Below are 20,078 nucleotides of genomic sequence, written 5' to 3' on the forward strand. Positions count from 1 at the left end.
GCTGATAGATGTTTATATGATATACTTTTTCATCCTAGCCTTTATGGCATTTATTAGTCATTAATATGTTATAGTAGGGCATATATTATGGCGAGAAGAACAATTGAATTTACGTTTTATGTACATTCCATCCTGTTGGAATGTATTCTTATTTTCAAGTTATTTCAAGTAATTACATAGCACTAGCTTGTCAGTAACGTTTATACTGAAGTTCTAACCGGAAGTTCTACTTTTGGTTGAGACGACTTTACTTTAGTACGTCACATGATAGTTTATTCAGTAACGTTAGTGCTATTAACGTTAGTGCCACATTGACTAGACACGGGCAGTTTGTGTGGACTTTAAACTGACTTTTTAATAATGTGTGTAAGGACTTCATTTTGATATAGAGGTTTACTAAGCTGGTTTTATTATTTATTTATTTCCTACTTTGCTATGTAGCTAGCTAGGTGACGTTTTTCACCACTCGGCAATCAGGACGCGTCACTCATTTCCGAGAAAAACATTGGAAAAGTTTATAAACGTGTCGGAGTCATTAGGCGAAACAGTCCGATTCCAAGAGCAAAGCTGGAGTGTTAGTTATTCAGAGCACTTCATGAAGTTGTGAAGCTTGTGAAGAGGCAGGTTTCACTATGACAGAGCGGACTCCTCTTCTCCACTACCGCCTCTCCACCAGCGTCAATGAAACCGAGCCGCGGTCACCTCCGCTCGGGCTGGCCGTGGTACAGCACCATGGCAGCCCCCGGCAGAAGTCTAGCCATCAGCGCCAACCAAAGAAACTCTCCGTCTTCATCGGTGTTGTGATACCTACCTTGCTGTCAATGTTCAGCGTGGTAGTGTTTCTCAGAATAGGTGAGTGTTGATGATATCAGATGTCCATGATATATAAATCACTGCACACCTTTTAGAGATAGGTAACTTACGCCAAACCCCATTCAACATTTTGACATTTTATTGTTGCCTTGCTTGTCAGTAAAGGTTCATGGTATATAACATGACTTTGACCATTTAGGAGACACCGTTGAATTCGGTTTGCAATACATTAATCAACGTTGGCTTGTAGTAACATGAACTTTTATAGTGCTCAAAGTTCTTCTATCTGAATAACCATGGAGGGCACTATTGAGCAGTGCGTGAGCCAATTCAAAGTTGATTTTATTAAAATAAAGTTATGCTTGATGACATTCAGACTGATATGATTAATCCATCTAAAGTATCCCCCTCATTGGTTAAGTACTGTTCATAAGGGACATTTAGATTGTGGAGCAGAATTACAAAGGGATTTTTAAGATTTGAGGTTAGCACCTGCTCTCAAAACCAGGGGCAGATTTCCTGTGGTACCAGTGTGAGAACCAGTCAAAATTGAACCTTTTTGTGGAATCCTTAATTTTCAATTGCCCAGATTTGATTTGATAGAGATTAAATCACCAGTTAAATGCAAATTGAGTGCATGGATCTGTACGAGGCCCAGGGTTCCAAATAAGCACCATCCATTACCAGCTGGTAAAATATGCAAGTTGCTGGAAGATTTGCTTCACTCACCAGCAAAAAAACAAACAATGGTAATCTATTGAGTGCCTGGTAAAATGTGAACATTCATAGCCATTTGGCTGGTGGATGGAAAAGTTAATTTTGAACCCTGACTAGGCCTATATCATTTAATCTAGCATTCATTTTAGTTCATTGACAATATCACCAGTAGACACTATTTATTCGACTTAGTATCTTTTTACATGAAAACCCTCAACATCTCACACAGCTTTGCATGTGACCTGCAAGGTGGATGAATAGCCTCAGTCAGCAGAAGAGCTTTTCCTTCCTTTTTACATTTATTGGATAAGAAGAAAATGTTTGACCAGACTTTTCTTGAGTTTTGAATGACTATACATAACCTTCTTTCTCTTGCAAAATTGTTCCAACCTTAACAAAAGTTTGTTCACAGCATATACATGTGCAGTTTTTCAAAGTAGCTGGACCTATTTCTTGAGGTTTAGGTAATGATTTCACCAGACAAATCTGGCATGAGCGATGAGCTTCAGATGCTCAGGGGTTAATTTTTTAAGTTACACAGAATAGAGTAACATTTTCCTCAAAGTGGTATAATCAGTAGAAAAGTGTACAGTCAGTAAAATCCTTCAATGTTTTAATGTTTTGGGGTCACTATGCCAACTTCATTTAGAGGAAAGGGTTTCTGTTTTGATATGGAGTAATGATGTGTAAGGAAAGGGATAAAATGGCTGAAATAAGTCCTTTTGGTCCTCGTCTAGAGGGTAAAAGTTCTGTTTTCCTGTTAAAAATGCGGCAAGTGTGTGAGGCAAGTAATCACAATATGTCATGCAATCAGTTTCACATTTCTGCTGTCAAAGCATCTTTCCTTCTGTCTCCTCTTAAGTTCCAGTGTAGGTGTTTGTGCTTGTGTATTTCTCTCCTTGTTGGATCTCCAAGTTATTTTCTAACTCCCCGCCCCACCTCCCCCACCCCCAGTCTTGTGAGATGTCAGCTGCTGTGCAGTGGACACGCATACTGTAGTGTATACACACACATGCACAGACTCACATGCAGCCACATAGTAGCTGTCTGTGTAGGACTTTAGACTACTATTCTCATTATAACTCGCCACTCTACACAGGAACTAACCGTAGTTTCACTGTGGATGTGAAACTACTGTAAATGTGTCAGCTGTGAAAGCGTCAACATAGATGAGGATGAAGAGATTTATGTGTTGTTAGATAACATGTCTTTAAAATCAAACTGTCAATTCCAGCTGCGACAGTGACGCTGTGGTCCTGGAGACATCTACTGTAGCGGAAACTAGCACAGAGGCGGTTTTGAGTACTTTGAATAGGTTTTAATATCTTTGGTCTGTCTGTCTGCAGACAGATTTTGTCACCACGATAGTTCCGTGCAAAATGCAGTCACGAAACTTTACAGGTGTGTAGTTGAAATCAAAATGATGGCAGAGTTTAAAGATGAGTGGTTTGAGCAAGGGAGCTGGAAGTAAGGGGCTTATGCCAGGGGTGGGGGGAAAAAATCGATACAGCATAGTATCGTGATATTTTCGTGGCAATACTGTATCAATACACAGATGCTAAGTATCGATCTTTTATTATCTACGTGTTGGTTAGTTTGTCTGCTTGGTAATCCCACTTTGCAGTAATAAAATTGAAGTGAGATTAGAGCTGGGTAATATATCGATATTATATCGATATCGTGATATGAGACTAGATATTGTCTTAGATTTTGAATATCGTTATATGGCATAAGTGTTGTCTTTTCCTGGTTTTAAAGGCTGCATTACAGTAAAGTGATGTCATTTTCTGAACTTACCAGACTGTTGTAACTGTTCAATTATTTGCCTTTACCCACTTAGTCATTATATCCACATTACTGATGATTATTTATCAAAAATCTCATTGTGTTTATTTTTTATTGAAAGCACCAATAGTCAACACTACAATATCGTTGCGGTATCGATATCGAGGTATTTGGTCAAAAATATCGTGATATTTGATTTTCTCCATATCGCCCAGCCCTAAGTGAGATGAACAAACAGATAAATGTATCTTTTTAGATAAAACAGATGTTTTGGGTGTCCCCAAAGTTTGTTTTTGGGGACATCATTTGAAATTGGGAACAAATTTGAAGTTGGGAAAAAAGGTAGTAATATGTTTAAAATCGCAATAATATCGTACCGTGACATAAGTATCGTGATGATATCGTATCGTGAGGCCTCTGGTGATTCCCACCCCTAGTTTACGCCCCTAAAACAAAGTAAGCGTATTCATTTAAACACTGTGTCCACTGCCTTCCTGACTTTTCTATTTGATTTTGGTTCTGCTCCTGTGTGATGACATGACACCCACAGCAGTACAATATATGAAAGCAGATCATGAAAACAGCAGCATTATGCCATTGACTGTATAATCAAAGATCACAGTAGTAGAACGGGGTGGTGATGTGGGAAATGTGTGTCTAACGTGGTGTAAATATCTCCTGACACACATTGAGATCAGATGCATATGACTTTGCTTGTGAAGATGTGATATTATAGTTATTCCAATCAATCAGTGCACGCATCTGAACTAGTTTTGTTGCAAAACCTTTCTGTTCTTCTTTTGGTCTTTGATAAAATAGTTCCTGATGTTAAACTAGCTCCTGCCAACTATAATCGATTAATTGATTAGTTGTCAACTATTATAATTCTGCAACTATTTTGAGAATCAAAATACATTTCTTTCTTCCAGCTTCTTAAATGTGATTATTTTCTGGCTTCTTGACTCCTTTATGACAGTAAACTGAATAGCTTTGAGTTGTAGACAAAACGAGACATTTGAGGACGTCATCTTGAGCTTTTGGGAAACACTGATCGATATTTTTCACCACTTTCTGATAAAACCAAGCAATTATTTGAGAAATAATATTATTCGAAAATGAAAAGAATCATTAGTTGCAGCCCTACTTAGAACCACAGAATGCAGCATCTGGAATCATTTTCAACGTGTGATTCCAGCTTCAGTTTTTAGAGAAGAAGGAATGTTGCAATAAGTCATTTTGTACAATAGTCACTTTCATTTTGATTCATCCATTGTCTATCATCCACACTTAGTTGACTGGATGATGGTAATAACAGTGTGCCTCATGCCTTCTTGAATGCTCACATCCTCTGCATTGTGGGTGTGGGCTCCTTAATGGCAAGTTTAACTTCCTTCTTCAACCACACTGGCGTTACTGCCAGGTCCAAAGTTCTGCTTTCAACCAGATGACCAAGTCGTCATGGTTTTCTTCTGACTCTGTTTGTGTCTGACTAGGATTCATGGTGGGCCATTCCGGACTATACCAAGCCATTGCAATGCTCCTGGTGGCCTACTTCATCATCTGCATGACCGTGCTGTCAGTCTGTGCCATCTCCACCAATGGAGCCCTGGATGCCGGGGGCGCCTATTGTATCCTCTTTACACACGCACATGCACACACACACACACACACACACACACACACACACGCACACGCACACACACACACACCATCATATGACATTTGCACATGACAGTCAGCGTAGTATCAGTCCCATTGTCAATGGTCAACATATCAAGAGCACACACTTGTAGAACTCCTTGCTACACTAAAACCAAGACAAAGTGTGTCTTTGTTTATGTAATGTAGCATTGTCTGTGACACTGAATGGGTCTGATTATCTGCACTATAAGACACTGTTTACTACTTTAAAGGTGATAAAGGTGGGGCAAGTATGTTTCGCTGCCAGGAATTTGGTAAAGTACCCCAATCAGTGCTGTTTATCAGTCAGGACAGGCCATCTTTCAGTTGATACACATGCTTTACATGCATACATTAAAGAGCTTTGTCTCCTTGACATTTAGTTGTTGCAGTAGTGACTTCCTGCAGACTTCCTGCAAAGTTATTCATTAAACATGGATTATCTGCAGTAATTAGGCCAAAGGTAAAAGAAATCCACCTACCAGCACCACTAAAGCTCACCAATTAGCATGTTATATCTCATTTGTTGAATCCATACAAAACGTGTGAAAACTACAAGTTTTAGTTTGTAGTTGTGGGTTATATACTTTGGACAGAGCCAGGCTAGCTGTTCTTCCTGATTCCAGTATTTATGCTAAACTAAGCTAACCGTCTGCTGGCTGTGGATGACAGATATTGACCGTACAGACATGAGAGTGGTATCTTCTCATCTAACTCTTAACAGAAAAGCAAAGAAGTGTGTTCCCCAAAATGTCAAATTATTATTATTATTATTATTATTATTATTATTATATATTCTTTCAACTGTTATCCTGACCAAAAACATATTTCTATTGTTAACTAGAAGCCAGCCCTCCTTAAAGGAAACAACCATCGTCTGATGTCAAGGTCCTAACACTAATTAGGTTCTTTATGAATAGAAACACACACACACACACACACACACACACACACACACACACACACACACACACACACACACACACACACACCCCTCTGTTTTTCCCATGATATTTAACAAACAAGCGGATTTTGCCTGAACTTCATTCAGACATGATCAGCAGAGCGTTGGGTCCAGAGTTTGGCGGCAGTATCGGCCTCATGTTCTTCCTGGCCAACGTGTGCGGCAGCGCTCTCTTCGTGCTGGGTCTGGTTGAAGCCATTGTGGCCACCTTTGGAGTGCCAGAAGGTGAGTTTCATTTTAACAAATTGTGAAATGCTGCCAGATCAGCATTTGTCATTCTATTATTTTAGAAAAACGATTTACATACATTTAACTTACAACATATAACACCCATTATAACAAAGATACGCCACAATATTCACAATAACACACCACTTTGATATCCCAATCCATCCACAAACATTAATTAATTTCCCCATGACTTGCATTACTTACTGTAGGCCAACTACAAATTATTATTATTATTATTATTATTATTATTATTATTATTATTGTTTTAGAGGGTTGTGGGCGGCTGATATTGGGTGAGAGGCAGGATAGACTCTGGACAGGTCAATTACAGGGCTGACACATAGAGATAGACAACCTTTCACACTCCCATTTTAGAGTTTCCAATTAACTAACCTGCATGTCGGGGAAACGATGCAGTCACGCAAACCCCACACAGAAAGGCACCAGCCGGCTGGCAGGTTCGAAATCCCAATAAAAAGCTAGGGCTGTCAATCGATTAAAAAATGTAATCTAATTAATTACATACTCTGTGATTAATTAATCAAAATGAATCGCATACATAATTAACGGTGCCTGAACCGATACTTTTTAAGAAAGTAAAAAAAGAAAAGAAAAAAAAAGGGTACTAAATAACAGTCGGTGACATTAAAGAACGGCTTGTTTATTGCTAAGGCCATATGGTCAAAATGAAATGATTTAATAATAATGTATAACAATAACTTATTTCACTAGTAAATTGCTGTTGAACGAGAAAAACAACAACCTGATAGGAAAAGGACATTTACAATAACTTCAAATGCACCACGACGCTGTAGTTTACCAGTTTTATTGAACGCACCGTCTGTGTTGTTTCTCCGACGGCAGCTGCAGATTGTTACATCCCGGTGTTGAATCCTCTACAGTAAAACACAGTTAAACTTTACACCGTTTAGCGTTAGCTGTCAGCATTTTAACCGTGTTTAATCCAGCTACTAGCTAGCGGTAGGCTAACGTTAGCTGCTGTTGAGTATTGTGTTAACTAGCTAGCGGTAGGCTAACGTTAGCTGCTGTTGAGTATTGTGTTAACTAGCGTCACATGCAGCGGGGTTTGTGTTTCCTGTAACGTCTGTTTCAGAGCATCAGAGAGAAGCGCAGACATATCAGTGGCACCAGATTTTCGTCTGTATGCAAACGTCAATATGGAATGGATTAATCTGCTTTAATTTTTTTTAACGCATTATTTGTTCTCAAATTAATTAATCGAAATTAACGCGTTATTTTGACAGCCCTAAAAAAAACACATTTTTGCTGTGAGTTTACCACTGCACTGCCCCATTATAGTCCTATTATATTAATTTATTATAGAAATTATAGCACCAAAAGCAGTCCTAATACTGTGGGTCTAGTTATTTTTGGAATAAGAGTGGGCTAAGCAAGTTGGCTGGACAAGGAATATTGGTTAATTAACAAATCATTGATTTTCTAGGAATGTAGCTCAATACATGTTCTAATACGTTTTCTTTAGTTAGTTTACCGTTTTTTTTTTTTAAGTAATTGTTTGATTCTGGCCTTGGGACCTTTGTTGCATATCATGCTGCTCTCTCTCAGCCCCCAATTCAACACTGTCCTGTCAAATAAAGGCAAAAATGCCCAAAAAGCAAAAGAACATTAACAAACCAGGAGGGCTTAGGTCATCGAGACACTAACATAGTTATGAAAAAAATCTGGGAAATGTCAGGGCCCTGGTGAGAACTCTAAGAACATTCATAGGATACCAAGTAAGAAATGTTTTCCATGTGCTGTAACTGACTGTGGTAAAATAGTCTGAGGTGTGAAAATGTAGAACTGTGAATATAAAGCAGGACGTTTATAAAATAGAGCTGAAAGCTTAGTTAGTGTTTCCTGGGTAAATAAAGGAATTTTCTGTTGCAGGGAAGTTAGACAGACATTATTGTTTATTCCTGTGAAAAGATGTTTGTGTCTTTTCAAAGCTTTTGAAATGCACCACTTCATATTGACATTCTATGCTATAACATTATACTCTTGAACACATTCTCTCAGTCATTTTTAAGCATTAACAAATCTTCCCCCACGTATCTTTTCCCTCATGACCTCCTGCCTCGACACCTTTACCATGTCATCCACCGCTAGACGGCTCTGCGGTCACTTCTGTCTACCAGGTCCTACCATCGGGCTACTGGTGGTCTCTGCTTTATGCCACGGGCATCTCCCTGCTGTGCCTACTGGTGTGCCTGGTGGGAGCCCACATCTATGCCAAAGCCACATTCCTCATCTTCCTGGTGGTCATGTTGGTCCTGGGCACCATCTTCATCAGCTTCTTTGCTGTACACCCTCGTACCATCGTCCTTCCCAGTTCTGCCGCATTTAACCCAACAGCCAATGGAACAGGCCCCGGGTTTCCCACCACCGCCAACTTCACTGGCTTCAAGTTGGACACGCTGCTCGGGAACCTGTGGGGTAAGGGGGATGAGGCTGTGCCAAAAATAGTTCTCTCAGGATGTGCTCATACCAAGCATTCAAACTTAACGCTATATTACTGTTGCTTACTTGCACTAAACACAAGACTTCACTTATGAATGAGGCAAAGTCGTTGACATCAGGCCAATGGCCGACTTGAATGTGTATACAGGACAAAGGTCAACAGCAGTAAGTTTATAGTCTCAGTTTTTACCACTACATTACATGAAAGTAATACCTTATTTTTTATATATATATATATATTTGAATTAATGTACAATGTAAGGCTTTGATTAGATTGTGCCCCTAGTTAAGCTGCCATACTGTAGAAGGCATTTCAGCACACATTCTTTTCTCAGAGGCTTTAAGCAATCAAAGTGTTCTCCAGCTTTTAACTGGGACTGAAAAGTTACTTGTACTTGTTAATTCTATTGATTTATTGTATTGCAACAACAACCCGCAAAAGATTATTATAATAGTGCTATTGATGACTGATTTGTCACTTGATGTGATGTGTGAACGATAGGTTTGGAATTTTCTTAATAAATTATTGTTTGAAAGCATGACCTCAGTAACGTAGACTTTACAGGACATCTAATGTATCTCAGTAACCCCCCCCCCCCCGTCGTACTTGAGTTCGGACTTGATACACTTTTCTGTTGTCTCGGACCCGTCTTGGACTCGTTGGTATTTGGACTCAGACTTGTCTCAGACTCGGCCATTGGACTCGCCAAATATTCTAGTTGGTCTCGACCGAGTCCAGCACTAAATGCTTTTGTTCTAAAGTAACTTCCTCCTTCAAAACAAAACCATTGATGAAGTGCACTCGTTCAGAAAACCGGTATTAGTTTAATTCAAAATCCATCTAGAACAGACATTGAGATTGGTCTCTTGGTATACGCCTGGCTGCATCATATACAGTAGGCTACCTCGATCATCAGTTATCAGTCATTTTCATCTTGGCCACAGACACAATGTCATCAAGCAGTTTGTACTATGAATTCTTCAGGACAAGTAATAAGGTCAAGAATGGGAACCCATTTTATATTTTAAGTAAATAATATGGCCTAATTTGATCCTATAGTGTGTTACTCTGCACTTGCTTTTTGATTATTACAAATAATAAAGCAAACTTATCTTAAAGTAGAAGATATACTGTCTCTCACATCAATTATGAACAGGTCTTGAAAAGGATTTTTTTTTTTGTCTCGGTATTGAGTGTCTCTCATTTTTCATTAAAAATCAAAGTACAATAGCTTTTCCTGCACTGTTGGCAGAGGACTAATGTTGTCCATGGAAATCTATTGAAGCACTCCACTCTGTTTGCAGGGATTTATATCTAAGCTCATGATTACCGAGCTAATTGGTGTAACTCAGGCACATGTGAGAGCTATTACACATTCAAGCTTTGAATAATTCCAAGATCTGATGAAAGAGAACACAAACGCACACACATACACACTGACATGTAAAATCATAATTTTACATGTGAATAATTTAAAGTCCAGAGAAAAAGGATAATCACATGATTAGAATTAAAACCTAATTGGATCTAATTACATTGTAAGGAGCAAAGGGTGCCTTACAAATGTAACTGTTGATATTAGCTGTTAGATTATTTTCTTTATTTAACTTCCTACAATACAAAACAATACATGTTTTACTTTCATTAATCGATAAAGCACAGTACTTTATATGGCCTTTGTTCTTGTTGGAACTCCCTCAGGGAAAACTGCTATCATTCATTGACAGAAAAACAAGAGCAGAACGTTGTGAAGTGTTAGTTAAAGTTAAAGTGTTAATGACGTGCTCCAAGGTAAACAGGTTTGGGAATGGTGATCAAAGGTGTCTTTGTAAGATATATTTATTTCCAATTATACATATACAGCAACAAAGGCCTAAAAAGATTTTTTTATTTTTTTTTTTTTATTCTTTTTATTTTTATATAAACGGATCCAACATCCTGTGACTGATTAGTTGCTGCTCTGCAAACGGCAGAAAAGATGTGTAGAGAATGGTTTTCTCAAACGCTGTAAAACATGATGAGGTTTGGTGGTGAGCAGGTAGAGAGGAGTGTCTGCCAACAAACCAAATTGTTTGTCTTCTAAACTTTCTTTTAGAAGACTAATGGTGCTGATAAACACACACCTACAGTGACTTATCCGTTGTTATCTCTTCCCTCAGCTGACTACACTGTGGATTATACAACAGGAAACACGATGACTTTTGCCACCGTTTTTGCTGTAATGTTTAATGGCTGCACCGGCATCATGGCAGGCTCGAACATGTCAGGTAGGTGAGATCAGAGGCCTGTATTACGAATCAAGATCAACATTACCTGGCTTCACCTAGCTAACCTAACAACCGCGGTCCCGCATAAGCTGTGTCACGACGGTGGTCAACAGCATGACCAATCGCAAACATCTACCAGAGCCGCATATTTTACATAAGAAGAGCAAACTATAATTCTACATAAATATGAAGCACACAGACACGGTTTTACAGGCAAAACGCAATACAGTCGCTGCTTCCTAAAACAGGATGAAAGCTGGCAAAAAAATTGCTGACGCTGTTATACGTAAATCACAACAGTTATCAGTATCACTTCCCCATCAGTCAGGCACAAGATCTGAACATAATTACACTTGGTGCGTGCGTGCGTGTGCCCTGATTATCTGTGTTTGGACACACAGTAAACCTGTCTTTCTACCAGGTGACCTGAAGAATCCTAGCTACGCCATCCCCCGTGGCACCATCACAGCGGTCATCTTCACCTTCATCATCTACAACCTGCTCAGCGTACTGGTGGCCTGCTCCTGTGACCGGTCAGTAACACACATTCAATAAAAAGTCCTGTATATATGCGTACACTTATATTATTTGATGTAGTGGAAAAAAAAACTAGGTTAAACTTGAGCTGTCTTGCGTCGTGTCTTGGTTTTATACTACCCACTGAACACATTCAGTTATATCATTTACATCTACAAACAAACAAAAAGCAGTGGAACGGTGCATAATTGAACATTAATCCACACTGATCCAATGAGGTAATTAAACCTTCAGGTTGAGTACGAGTGCTGTGCGGTGCTGTAGTAATAGATGTTTGCATGTTTTGTTTTCCGCAGTTGAAATCCAATACTTAGTGGCTATCGGATAATGCGAACAGGGTTCATTTTCTGCCTCACCAAACTGAATTGGAGCATCAGAGGGGACCGATTTCAAAACCGTCAATTCCAAGTGAATGTTATCCAACACCAGGTGGCAGTTAATCAATCTGAACAACTGCAGCAGGCATGAATACAAGTGGACAAAATAATGGAAACAGTACTTCAAGCCCATTTTTGACACTGTATGATTACTGAATGAATCATTATTATAAAGTCGTAGAGGCTAAATGTCAATCCAGCCATTACTCAACAACAGAAACATAATACAGACCTAGTTGTGTAGACGCAGGCACAAAAACAATAAGCTGATATGCGTGGCATTATAGTTTTGTCTCAATCCAGAGCAGACATTCTAAAAAAACCCAACAAAAAATGATTGTTTGCATGCACATACCAGAGTGATAGAGTATGGCTCTGGCACATACTAAGACAAATCAGCCATCTGAAATGATCTACACCAATCTCTGATTAGCTGAGATCGTGGCACAATGTAACACTCCGGCAGACTTGAGCAGATCAGGGAATTGGAGAAAGGGCAACTGACTAAAACTAAATGAGAGGTAAAGTATTATGCGCTTATGTAGATAATAGGATACCCACAAAGCACAGAAAAGGTAATTGAAATTAAATAAGTCTCTGTGTGATAATATCATTTTTGTGCTTGCATTTAAAAAAAAAAATCTATGCTCTAAATGTCCTACAAGATTGAGACACCCAACTGTCAGTTTGACCAACTGAACCGATGAATTGTGACCAATTTGAGAAAATGTGGATTTCTGGATGGGATTTTTAAATGTTATTCTTCCAAGTAGGAGGCTGGATTGTATGCCCTCCAACTGGGATCATTTTTTGCAGAGATACAAGATGAAAAGACAGACAGCAATGTCTTCAGTAGATTCTTTACAATATACTGACAATGTAGCATACATTATATTTAAGGATAGTGGGCAGCTAGCTGTATCAAAAGTAAAAAGACTTACCAGATTGTGTACAGCCTGTTTGTTTTTAAACTACTTTCTGATAAGCAACCACATTCATCCACTTATTATTAGCTGTCCATGGTCTTCCATGACTAACCACAATCTCTTTCTGTCTGAAGATATTTGATAAGTTTTTACAACTGCAACAATTAAGCATACTATTAGCATCTAGCTAACTGATGTTTTCTTAGTTTTGTGTTGTTGCTAACATTGACAACTTTTTACTCTTGGAATGGAATGGATTATTCCACGGAATCTCTATTTTGAATAACAAACACTTGCTACCTGTAGGCTTGGAAAATGGCTGTGAAAAGTTTGTTCTTTTCACTTAGCTTGGATTTACAACAGATACAAAGTACTTCAATGTCAACCAATGGCGCTTTTCCATTACGTGCTACCTGCTCGACTCGCCTCGACTCTACTCGCCTTTTTTGGTTTTCCATTACGAAAAAAAGTCCCTGGTACCTGCTAACAGGTACTTTTTTTAGTACCAACTCAGTTGAGGTTCCAATCGAGCTGAGCCGATACCAAAAGGTGACGTGAAGCGTGAGCGACAGAGGTGGGTGTCCTGAACAAACCTGCCATTTTTAAATAGTTCAGCCAGCTGTGTTTATTTTTGCTGCCTCCAGCTTCATTTGAAACAAAATGTGTCTTCTGGCTGTGGCAACAGCAAAACATCCTCGACGTTCTGTGTGTGTGTCGCGTTAGGTCATGGCAGTTTACTGCGGCGCTGCTATGACGACCAGCCACGCTGAGGCGGTACTAAAATCTGCAATGGAAAACGGACGCACACTGAGGCGAGTAGAGTCGAGGCGAGTCGAGCAGGTACCATGTAATGGAAAAACGCCACAAGAGTCTTGGCAAAAAAAGTGTCAAAACAAATCAATATGTCCATAGAAACCTAGTTGACACTCAAGATCGGTGAAGTGTTCCTTTTAATGAAGTGTTAGCATGCAGCTAACAATCCATCAGGGCCACATGGATAACTTTGGTGTCTGTGTCCTCACTTCACTCTTAAAGTTAGAGCGGTCAAGTCTTTACCTTGATGTTGCACTTCTTTCTATTTATTTGTCTTCCCTCTCCCTCTCTATCTATCTGTCTCTCTCTATCTGTCTTTTGCTGAGTGCCAGAGTTCAGTATTGATGTAGCTCTAAAGCGAGTGTTGCCAAGGTGCTAAACTGACATGGCAGGGCTATAAAAGAGCATCAGAGATCAATACTGTCATCATTTACCCTGCCGCACTGTCCTCCCTGCGTCCGCCTAACACACACATACTCCCTGATAACAGACCACGATGTGTTTCTTAACACACTTTCTCCACCTCTGCAGTACTCTATCTTTTCCCCTAGAGTCACACATATTACTTGTTCTATATGTTGGTGTATGTTTACATATGGTTTCCATCTGTTATAGCTATCTAAAGTAGTTTCCTTTGCAGAAAATGACTTATGTTGGATATGTTATTCATTTATTAATGAAGGCTCAAGGCAGTGTCAGTGTTTTGAAGTGGGACCAAATCAGCACTGAGCCCCCACTCACATGACCCAAATAAAGAGGCCATAAAGTTCCCTCGTGTGTGTGTGTGTGTGTTGTGTGTGTGTGTGTGTTGTGTGTGTGTGTGTTGTGTGTGTGTGTGTGTGTGTGTGTGTTGTGTGCACTTTGAATAAAAATGTGTCTTGGTCACAAATACACAGACGTAAACTCATTTGTGGATGCAGTGGAATCTGTTCACTCAGGTCACATCAGACTTTTCACAATTCACTCAGTTCTTCTGGTAAATTAGTCATGTTTCACAAAACAGCTCTGATTAAATGAAATCACATGATAATAAAAAGTGTGTGGACGTGCTGTGTTTCGAGATGTCAAACAGTAAGGTTACACATCTTATTTCAGTTTATTTATTTAGTTCACAGAAGAGCTTTTAAAGTTAAATATAAGCCGAAATGAAAAGTCTTTCTTTAGGCGTCATACAAAGTAATATGTTATGATTTAGAGAGAGAGAGAGAGAGATAGATAGATCGATCCTTAAAAAATGGGAAATTCCAGTGTTGCAGCAGCAAAATATCACACATACAGAATATACCTTAACTAATAGGATACAATATACATTAAATAATATATAGTATCATCTGTTTAACAGGGAACTCAGATCTGTTAAATTGAGCAATACGATAAAGGAGTCTGGAAAGTAGTAAACGTTGGCGCGAACTTGACACACCAGAAAAAAAACCAATCAACGCTAAAATTAATGGTTAAACCGTTAACCTCTTTAAAGAGTTAGCTAAAAGTAATAGATAAACAGTTGAAATACTTAAATGTAATTGATTTATCTTTTAAAAAGTTTGGTAAAGTATGAAACAGTTGAAAAAGTAAGTCAATAAATGGTTGAATTCTAAATGGTAGTAGGGCAAATTGACAGTTCATTTGTATGAAAACATTATTTTATAAAAAAAAACCAAAAAAACATTTAAAACCACTGACATTCAGTATGTAGTGGATTGTAAATGCATTATGCATACCCCCCCATTGAGGGGAGGTGCCAAATAGCCACTGCAGTCCCTTCTCTAGTTACTCTCACAGAAGAAATCAAATGGTAGCAGGTCAGATGTAAACTCAGCTGGATCTAAATACTATCTGGGCACATGTGTGTAAACTGCATGCCTGATATGCCTGCTAGGCCTGTGCTGTTGCTAGTAGAAGACGATTTCCCTCATCTTTATCAATGGAGATCTGTTCTGTACTGCAAATAGTTTTACTGATATCTGCAGCAGCATGTGACATCACACCATGTGCATTATGCATGTGTTTGTAAGAGAGAGCTTAAGCGTCAATGCACCCAAGGCTTCTGAGGAAATCTGGTCATATGTCTTAATGACTTACTATAGAAAGGAAATGTAAACAATTCTTGTATATGGACAGGATGGAAAGTAAAACATCATGTTTCTTAGAGCTGTACAGATTGTTTGTTTGTTTGATTATGAAATACAGAAGGCGTAAAATCCTGTTTTATTGGTTTCATGCCCGGGACATCACTCCCTGTCTTATCTTCACTTAGCTCGGGGTCGTTTGGTTTATTGAGGCTGACCAGAATTGAACTGATAAAAGTGTTATCTTGCTGGGAAAAAAATTTATAATAATTTCTCGGAATCACTAAAACTTTGTGGGGTATTTTCATATTTTGCACTTGTATGTGTTCATCCTCATGCAGTCTGGCTTTGTGATTTTTGACTTTATTTAAATGCTGGTTAATGTGAGAAAAGAAGAAGAAAAGTTATTTGAATAAGGTAGATACATTTGACAATGTGCTAATTTCCCCTCTGCATTGTAATGGCTTGAATTTACTTCACTTCCCTAGATTAACACAATGGTCTGATTGTCTTCAGGCAATATTTGGCCAGCAGCCACTCTCAGGAGATGATAAGTGGGCCAATAGTGACAGTGACAGGTCCCACCGGTGAACAATCTATTTTAATATCCAGCTTTCATTTTCTAATGGAGGAAATAGCAGCTTTTATGCATTACCTGTTTGTAAGCAGTGTGCTGCAGTGTATTTCATCTTCTGGAAAAACATTTTCATTCACCGCTGTTTCTGCTACATTAAGTCGGCTCACTCCAAGAAAAAATATTACCAACAGTACCTAAAGTGCTCATAAAACTTGATTGATTTTCTGTAAGGAAATTAGAGAAAGACCCAATATTTATCAAGGCACAAGAATTTAAGAAACATCCATTTACCAAGGGCAAATTGTTCTGGAAACGAGGGAAACTTTGGTCATTTCGTTTTCTGAAAATTACTCTGAAATATCTGTCTAGGAATGTGTTGATTTTGTTATAAAAAAAAAAAAAGAAGTGATCAGTACGAAGGGAAACCAAAACCCTGAGGCAAAAACCCATCTTACATTTATCTCACACAGCCAGTTGTACATGCCAACTCTAAGTAACACACACTCTGACACACAAGCGTGGGGCAGGCAGGCAGGCAGCAGTTTTTTTGGCATTAAATTATGCAAACAGTCAGGCTAACTAAATTATCATGGATTAAAATATGACTGCTTCTATTAAAGTCTTTCGTCATGTTGTGGCATTACTACACCACATGTCAGGGAAGCCCTCACTCCAGAGACAAGACTCCAGGGTAACTGTGACTGGGAGGATGGCAGTATCTGATTATTATGGGATGTCACTGTGGGATGTGGTAGGTAGGCATATGTTTGTGTGTGAATCTCGTGAATCTCTTTTGTGATTTAACTAGAATATAAGGATGTTTCTGAGTGTGTTTTGTATGTATGCATGTCCTAACCTTCTATCAAGCATCTGAACAGGTGTATGAACAGATGAATGAAGGCTCGACCTCAATCATATTTAATTATATATGATTCACACATGAACACAACCTTACAGTGTGTAGCATTTACTGTTTATTGCTCAAAGTCCACTTACTTTATTTCCTCCCTGACCTCAAGGCCTTCATCAGGGGATAGAGGTTGCTCAGTTGTCATGAGAGCAAGATTAAGTATTTATAAATATAATAAGCATAATGAGCATAATGAATGCTTATTTTGTTTTCATATTAAATTATTATTATTCACAGGAGTTATTGTTACAAAGAGAAATTATTAAAAAAAAAAATAATACAAACACTTCAAAATGTCCTCATCTGCTAACAATTACATTATAGTGTGTTCGAAACCATGTATGATTTGTTCATATACTGCTTGTAAATGCCAAATGAAAGGGTTAAAATAAAGTGTGACTGGAAGATGGTTTAGCTACAGGTAGCTAGGTAGTTACAGGTATTGTGAAAAAAAATGGTTTCCTAATGCTGTCAAGGTAACATATTCTATTTCAACTGAGATTTTCTATGCTTGATAAAATATACATTTTCAAACAAGTTTCCACTGATAGTTCTAAAATAAAAGCGACACTGCCTGTTGTAGTTACAGGAGTTGTCCAAAGGATGGCAGTCACACTCTCTTACCAACCAGCCATGCTCTCTTTAAGGGGAACATTTAGAGTGACAAACTAACCTTTACATAAGGCTCTTTTAAATTGCTACCCTCTGCATATTGTAGTTCTGCATCATAGTTTTAAAAGTTTTTTTTTATATATACAGCCATGAGCGCATTTTCTGCTTGACAGCTATTAGTACTGCAAATAAAATGGAGCTCATCTAGATGTAAAAGCCGTACGACTGTACAACCATACAACTTATGAGATTGTCGCTGGTGATATACCACTATGGTAAGAGATGGTGATGATGGTGATGAAGGCTGAGGGGATGTGAAACAGAGGGGAATCTATTAACCTTATGTGACCAGCTAGCCAGCCATGACAGATTGCCCTGTCGCTACTTTATCAAGCTCTTTTTTGTGTGTTTGTGTGTGTGTGTGTGTGTGTGTGTGTGTGTGTGTGTGTGTATTAGGAATTTAAATCTACACTTAAAGCAACAGAGTGAGCATGACGACTCACTCTGTTGCTGCACAGTTTTTTATTATTTTAGAACTGGTTTAATGCCTGAATATTAACTAACTGGTTTATTGTATGTATGTGTTGGGGGTCTTTGCTCTATTGTGTGTTTGTGTGTGTGTACTGCACACGTGTTCTCCACAGTGCAGTGCGTCAATGACCTGTAGGCTAATCCGCTCTGCGCTATAGAAGCTTTTGTATTAATTACTGACTTGATAATTATAATAATTTTAATCTGCTGGGCCTTCTTTTGTTGTGCTATCGCTGACATGCAGCCTTGTGAATGTGTTTGCAATCGGCACCCCCCACCCCAAAGTGCCTCTGTCCCTCACATCTCTTCTGCTGCACCCCACTCCATACACACACGTTGTGTCTAATTTCTCGCACTTTTCCAGAAAAGTCACATCTTTCGTCACAGCACTTTTTAATCCAAAAATTCAACTCCAACTTCAAATCCAACTTTTAATTCCAAAAAACATGCTGCATTTCTGCTGTGTCTTGTCTCTTGTCTTTTCACCTATGCACTGTCTATTTCTATTCCTCTGTTTTCCTATTCTATATTTTGTCCTCACTCCCTGTTACCTTTCAATCACATACTTTTTTGATCATTCAACATCTTCTCTTTCACTTTAGCCCCTTTCTGTCTGCAGGCTCTTCTCCCAGAACTCTGAAGCTTTTTCAATAACTTAAATGGTAACTACCGCTTTTTTTCAACCTTTTCCTATGTTTTTGTGTCTAAGTGACTGATGGGAACAAATTTTTTTTACATTGGTCCAGTATTAAGCAAGATCAATGCACTCGGCAGCAGCGGCGAAACAAGCTACAATGTAAGTTAATAGGGCAATTGTCCAGTTTGTATTTACCTTCACAAAAGTGCTCGTTTTGCCACTGACAGGCTCAGATTAATATTCTAAGTTGTCAACACACATGAGGATGCACAAAATGCAGCAACACAATTAACTAAATAAGGACCACTTGACAGACTAGTTTGCCAACAACTCAAAATTAAGGCTCAAATATTAAACTTGTATTGACATTACAAAATAAACTAAATGTGCGTGCTATATAGAAAATAATGTGGGGCTACACCCGACTCAGAATTTTGTCTGTTGGATTTGGCTGTTTCTATACGAATGTTCTATACGAATATTCATATTGTGGCATGTTTTATTTGCGACAGTTTGGTAAGTGCAACTACCGTCCCCTCTCTCCTCTATTATACTGACTTATAAAGAATAGGCTAAAGAAATGCTTTCACTGGTATTGTCACGGGCGATACACAAATTATTTTTCACTTTGGATAACAATGCAAGATAGGGCATTTGGCCTTGGCAGAGGTCTGCACATTTTTAGTGCCCTTCTAGTTATTAATACATTTTTTAGTTGTTCACCCTTTTTGGCAGAAAAGATTGAGGAACCTTGTGTGTTACCAGAGACAGTTTAGAACGGAGACACCCCAACTCACACACCTCTTTAGGAGACTAGCAGCAGGTCCTGAGTGTATTGATTCCAATGGGTGATGGGTGAAAGTGATTGTGAACACAGATTATGACCCCAAAGTCACCAAAGTTAATATTGGACCCATTTTTCACAAGCCACATATCGCCAGGACATTCTGACACTAAAAAGGCATTTTTCAGAAAATTTGTTTGAGACCTGTTTCTGTCTCAGGAACAAGCTCCTTTTCAGCTTTTAGCTGTGTAAATATCTAATGTTAGCAAAAGAAAATATAAATATATTATACAAATGTAACTGTTCATCCAGCTACATGACGTTCACAACACTTTCAAACGAGGCCACGCCCATTTAGAAGTACCA

At 38.6% G+C, this 20,078-nt stretch overlaps 1 protein-coding gene across 1 annotated transcript in view; it reads left to right on the forward strand.

Moving 5' to 3' along the window:
* The first annotated feature begins 272 nt into the window (after positions 1 to 272).
* LOC144515720 (solute carrier family 12 member 9) overlaps positions 273 to 20,078 on the forward strand; it is a 62,688-nt gene continuing 42,882 nt past the window's right edge. Inside the window, exons 1-6 of the mRNA XM_078246789.1 lie at positions 273 to 852; positions 4,809 to 4,943; positions 6,047 to 6,184; positions 8,321 to 8,647; positions 10,832 to 10,939; positions 11,361 to 11,472. Of these exons, the coding sequence (XP_078102915.1) occupies positions 633 to 852; positions 4,809 to 4,943; positions 6,047 to 6,184; positions 8,321 to 8,647; positions 10,832 to 10,939; positions 11,361 to 11,472 (1,040 nt within the window). The 5' untranslated portion in view covers positions 273 to 632. The remainder of the gene's footprint in view (positions 853 to 4,808; positions 4,944 to 6,046; positions 6,185 to 8,320; positions 8,648 to 10,831; positions 10,940 to 11,360; positions 11,473 to 20,078) is intronic.

The sequence above is a fragment of the Sander vitreus genome, chromosome 3 (genome assembly GCF_031162955.1).
Source record: "Sander vitreus isolate 19-12246 chromosome 3, sanVit1, whole genome shotgun sequence".
Taxonomy (NCBI): Eukaryota; Metazoa; Chordata; class Actinopteri; order Perciformes; family Percidae; genus Sander; species Sander vitreus.